General features: G+C 34.9%; 1 protein-coding gene across 1 annotated transcript; it reads right to left on the bottom strand.

Moving 5' to 3' along the window:
* Window positions 1–873: 873 nt before the first annotated feature.
* Window positions 874–5,023, bottom strand: LOC113049506 (ras-related protein Rab-8B). The gene is made up of 8 exons (XM_026211912.1): window positions 4,762–5,023; window positions 3,069–3,129; window positions 2,349–2,409; window positions 2,176–2,253; window positions 2,010–2,099; window positions 1,820–1,885; window positions 1,658–1,708; window positions 874–1,433 (listed from the first exon to the last, which is right to left on the bottom strand). Exons 1-8 carry the CDS (start codon window positions 4,883–4,885, stop codon window positions 1,341–1,343), a joined length of 624 nt encoding a protein of 207 aa, XP_026067697.1. The 5' UTR covers window positions 4,886–5,023; the 3' UTR covers window positions 874–1,340.
* Between the last annotated feature and the right edge of the window lie 1,009 nt (window positions 5,024–6,032).

Genomic DNA, 6,032 nt, shown 5'->3' with positions numbered 1-6,032 from the left:
AAGTGGTTTATGAAGTGAGGAGGTCCTACAAGAGACCCACACACACAAATAACAGTGCATGACATAAAAAAAAAAAAAAAAAGATACTGCTGCAGTTGTGCTGTAAACAATTCACAAATTCACACTCATAAGAATCTTATAAAAGAGGGAATTACAAAAGACAGCGTACAGAATACTGAATAAAACATTTAAATGAGTAAAAAAAAAAAAAAATACAAGTATTAACAAATAAATCAATCCCACATAAGCACAGGTTAACATGCTTTAATTGCTTCATATGAAGTGGTGAGTAAAGATGCTTACGTCAATAGAGTATAAAAATATAATACCATTAGTAAATGTAATACTGTATATACAGGGCCTAGCTGGCTGCTGCTGCTTCAACAAGCATTAGGAAACAGGTCCTAGCCCTCTCTCTTTATTCTTTATATATATGAGATTACAACCCCCCGACCCAAAAAAAAAAAAAAAAACAAGGACAATTTTTAATATTATCTATCACAGTTTCGATTACTTTTTACTTTGGTCTCTGTTGCAGTTAATGACATAAAGTCAGGGAAAGGGGGAAGACTAAGACCTGTGGAACGTTGCCATCTATTCCACAGTTTATTGCGGCTTTGGAACAGTAACTAAAAATACAAATTAAGTACATATAAAATGGGTGACTAAATATAACAAAACATAACATTCAACAATAACAAACATTTTATATATATATATATATATATATATATATATATATATATATATATATATATATATATATATATATATATATATATATATATATCAATATATATATATATATCAATATCATGTCCTTCAGTTTGACCAATATTTAACTATCAAACCTTCAGGTTCTTCAGTCATTACTTCAGGTACACAATCTTTATTGCAAAAAAAACTGCATAATAGCAGGCATTAGATATACTCGATATACTATTTCCTTCATTTAATGGTGCTTTAATAAACCATTTCAAATCAAAGTGACTATAAATTCACTATATGGAATTAATTATTTTAAAGATAAAAAAATGATCTCACAATTCAAATTAGGCTACACTAAATTGGGACTGATCCAGGGGGTTAAGGGGTAGGTAGGTGGATATTTTGGCTTAAAAGGAACATTTTGGGAACAGCGCAATAGTCTTTATCTAGCACACTCTCTTCAGGCCTTCAGTAAGTATAGATGAGGCAGGCTAAAGTCCAGAGCTCTCAGCAGCAGCTAACAGCTGAAAGTCCAGTGGTACTGTAAACCCTCACACAAACACTCGCGCGCACGCCAAACACACATAGAGAGATAAAATCATTCACACACTGAGGCTGCAGAAGTTGCAGGGTTAGAGCAGAGTGCAACGGAAGAAGCTCGGCTTCTTGGATCGACTCTCTGTGATTTTCACTGCTCCTCCTCCTCCCGAAGGGTTATTCTCATTCTAAACACAAAGATGCAAGCAAACAAGAATCCATTCAGCATTAGTGTTAAGACATAAAACCACATTTTAAATTTGTTTTTTTTTTGGACACAATAAGGAAATTTCAATGATATTAACATCTTCTATTTCTGTATTTGAGTCAGTGAGCAGTACTAAGCATTTTCTTAACCATTTTCTAAGATTCAGGACGATTTTTCTTCATGATTGTAATATTTCATTCTCACCATTTTTCTGTTTAATCTGGTCATGATGTCTCTAGCAAGAGTGACAAAGGCCTAGCATTGAAGAAAAACATGCCACTAGATTAGATCAGTAAAAAATGCTAATCTTGTTCAAATAAATTAATCTACATTAGATAACTTATTTAACAAGAGAATTTTCCCCACCTCTTCAACATTTGTGCTAGATTTTGCACTGGTTTCCAAGAACTTGATTCCATAATCAATAGCTAGCTGTAGCAGGAAAAAAGGGAAATGTTTAAATAAACACATCAGCATTTTTACATACTAGCTTGTTCTGACTTGTTTTCAGTTTTGATTTTCAGTCATTTGAAAAAATTTTTTTAATGATGCATACCTTTTCCCCTCTTTCTTTTGAAACTTGCCTCTTATCATTCATGTCACATTTGTTCCCCAATATCATCCGTTCCACATCTGATGAAGCATGCTGATAAAACAGACAGAGGAAAATTAATCTCACTTAAAATTAAGTGAAAACTTCATGCATTAGGTCTGTTTCGCACCTCTTCAATGTTCCTGATCCAGTTCTTGATGTTGTCAAACGATTTCTCATTTGTGATATCGTACACCAGCATAATTCCCTGTGAAAATGACAGAAAGGAAACACATAGATTAGGCAACGTAACCGATGCAGAAGCATATCTAGCATTATTTGCTCAAGAGAATAGACCATTACCATTGCTCCTCTATAATACGCTGTGGTGATGGTCCTGAACCTCTCCTGTCCGGCTGTATCCCTTTATGGCAAATTTAAAAAACACATTTATTTGTACTAGTGCTGTCAAACGATTAAATCGCATCCAAAATAAAAGTTTTGTGCACATAATATTTAGTGTGTATATTTATTATGTGTATATAAATACACAGTTTATATTTAGAAAATATTTGCATGTATATATTTAGATTATAAATATATTTAATATATAAACAACATATTTTCTTAAACATAAACACGCATGTTGTGTATGTATTTATATATACATAATAAACATACACAGTACACAAACACACATTTATTATGTAAACCAAAACTTTTATTTTGTATGCAATTAATCGTTTGACAGCACTAGCTTGTACACAATTATAATTTATACCAGGCTTGCCCAAACTTTTTACTAAGAAAGGCTGGAAAATCAAACTTGATTGAGGGTTGTGGGGCTAATGTAAGTCCTGCATAATACACAATTGCATATCCAAGAATTTTAAATAAAATTCAATGATATACAAAAGGAATACAAAAAAAAAAAACTGTAAAACAAAAATATAAATTAGATATCAAAATATGCTTTAACTGAAAGTTTTTCCACCATTTGAGATATGGCATAGCAGCCAAACCTTTTCACAGGTTTAATACATCTTTATTTTATAAAGGATAATGCAGACTGGTGCTCCTCACCAGATCTGAAGCTTGATCTTCTTCCCATCCAGCTCGATTGTTCTGATTTTAAAGTCAATCCCTGCAATAATAATGTTTAGAAATAAGTGATGTGAAACAGTCCATCTCAAAACCTAGTGTTCACACAACAGAAACCAGTCCTATCATGACGATGTGAAACTGACTCATTTCAGAACACATCTTTCTATTTAAAGGAGACTGCTGCATTAGGTTATCATGGTATAACCATGGAGACAGAATGTGTAGAGAGGTCAGAAGGGTGTAACATATGTCTGACCGACTCAATGGCTTCAGTGTTGCTAAAGGCTTTGCACATGCATATAAACCTGTTGCATTGAGTAGCAACAAAAAGTGGCCCCAGTTTGTGGCAATTACGAGAAAACTTGGCAGTGTGTATGAAGGCATTCACAGGACATGGGACAGGAAGTGACACAGCAGTATTGTCCATGGCAATAGGGGAAGTCTGTGGCATAACAATGACAAAAGGTCAAGGAACTCTAGCACAGGTTTCGCACAGGAAATGACGTATTGGACCACAGTAGAGACAGGCTTACCTAAAGCTGTCAAAAATATCACAACAAATCCATGTATGTTAGTACAATTTCATGTGATATGTACACTCAGATTTTGAGGGTTTCATATTCTACAATTACACTATAGGTCTGCGGATTTAAGAAACACATGCTGCTTCTGTAAGAGTGTTAAAATCACGACGAAAAGGAAGTAGCTACAGACCTTTTCTTCCTATTGTGACGTACATCCAACTGAAACTGATTACCGAAAAAGACTAAATGTAGAGTGAGGACTTTCAATACATTGGTGGTTGACTGGATTTTGAGATGTGGGTGTGACACTCAAAAGTGAAGGGAGATGAATGTGAGCTTGCAGGGGCGAGGGTTAGCTGGACAAAGTGAAGGGAAAAGTCCTGCATGTTACCAGAGAGAAGTCTGTCGTCTTTACCAGAAGGGTCAACTGTGACACTTCGATGAGATCAAAACATGAAAAAATAAATAATAATAAACATATGCACAGAATCAGATTAATTGTTCAAAATAGGGTCTTTAACATGAAGGTACAAAACAAAGTTAACATTAAATACATTTCATCTTCATATCAACTTTAAAGTTAAAGTGTACGTAGGAACTGATGTACCATCACAAATATAACATCACCATCTTGTAAGCAATCAGATGTTGATAAGATAAGCCACCTGTGACCGCACACAGACCCACCTTTTACTCCTTCCCAAGTAAAGTGACCAAGTAAACTCTTGTTTATTGGTTAATATGACTGGAAATATGAAATGTGATAAATGTGAATCTACAGGTCTCTTTAACCACAGAAACGAAAGTGCAGTCCAGCCCACACCGCTAGCACAGCACAGCTAATCACAATGCTAGCTCTACAAACACAGCATGCTAGTGACGTCTCGTTCAAATTACAGATTCAAGTACTATTTTCCAAGTGATCCTGACAATTCATTATGTAAAATTGGGTGTTTGTCATTTTAAACGCTAATAAAACCAATGTCTTTGAATAGGTCCGTGAACGGGCTGTCACATCCACGGCCTCTTCCTGTCACTTCAGCAGACCGTCACATGTGTGTAAACCTCCACTTAACTCTCTAACGGCTTATTTCTCCTCCCGCAGGACTTCATAATCATTCCTGTAAGTTACACAGAGTTGAACTGACCTATAGTGGAGATGAAGGTGGTGTTGAACGCGTCCTCACTGAACCGAAACAGCAGACACGTCTTGCCCACTCCGCTGTCTCCGATGAGCAGCAGTTTGAACAGATAATCGTACGTTTTCGCCATGTTTTCTTTTTCTCCTGTCTGGCTACCTTGCTTTGGCTCGGTAGCAGAGTAACGGTGTTCGACTAACGGTTCATAAACGATGCGCTCGAACTTGTGTTTCCGACTTCTGCTGCCCACTCACAGCAGTGACGAGGAGGCTGGGCGTGTCAAAAAAAGGATAAGCGGGGGGATATATGAACTACAGTACGAAATCATATAAATTATTTATTAGATTAAAGTAAAAAATGACAAGATAAAGAGTCGAATTTATGAAGAAAGTCACACTTATGACAAAAAGTTATGACAGTCAAAAGTTTTTATTGTATTGTGATTACTTTTTATCTAATAGTTTTGACTATCGCAAAATAATTACTGTCAGAATTTTTACTTTCATAAGTATGACTTAGTATTTAATTTTTTTTATGTCATAATCATTTGTTTCTTATATAGCAGAAATTCTTTCTTTTACTTCTTGGTTTAAAAAAATAGCTAGACGAACGTTTGAAGCTTTATTTAGGACATCATGCTGTTTTGTTCTATTTTCATATTTATTTTATTTTTTATGTTTTCCTGTATGTTGTATATGTTCAGCAAAGCCTTCATGTATTTTGTAAATTATCATGTTTATTCAATATATTTTGATTGTCGATGAGAAAAGCTACAGAAGGTACTACTAATGGGATTTTGCTTTATCGCAATAAATTGGCTGATTCGTTCAGTGGTAAATTTTTAATATTCAAGCAAGATGTCTGAATATGTGAAGAGGGTGGTGGTGAATCCATGCGTGCATTAGGTGTTTCGTCCAAAAAAAAAATTCTAGCTTCTCCTAATTTCTTGGTAGTTTCCTCCCTTCTCGCAGTGAGTGCAGTACCTACTGTCTATGTGCAGTACCTAAATGCGTTTCCGGTTCACAGGCTGTAAAACGAGGAGCAATGAAATGAAGCAGCGTAAATTTGTTACAGTACTGAGACAAACACTGTTACTTTGACATACATCTGGGGAATACCGGACATAAGGATCCAAATGATTCATGATGCGGTGTTATTTTTACTTGTCACATTAATACACACATCTATGTCAGGTTTCTGAATTATACATTATATGATTATCAATTTATGGAAAAACTTGTTGTTCATATTAAATTTCATATTAAATTAAATTAAAGGCC

This window comes from Carassius auratus, chromosome 30 (genome assembly GCF_003368295.1).
Source record: "Carassius auratus strain Wakin chromosome 30, ASM336829v1, whole genome shotgun sequence".
Taxonomy (NCBI): Eukaryota; Metazoa; Chordata; class Actinopteri; order Cypriniformes; family Cyprinidae; genus Carassius; species Carassius auratus.
The sequence above is the reverse complement of the archived record's forward strand: the minus strand, read 5'-3'. Positions and strand labels throughout refer to the sequence as shown.

Coding starts and splice junctions, on each gene's coding strand:
- LOC113049506 (XM_026211912.1), bottom strand. CDS start 4,885: ATGGCGAAAACGTACGATTATCTGTTCAAACTGCTGCTCATCGGAGAC. Junction 3,130..4,761: donor CACCTTCATCTCCACTATAG/GTCAGTTCAACT, acceptor TTATTATTGCAG/GGATTGACTTTAAAATCAGA. Junction 2,254..2,348: donor CGTATTATAGAGGAGCAATG/GTAATGGTCTAT, acceptor TCATTTTCACAG/GGAATTATGCTGGTGTACGA.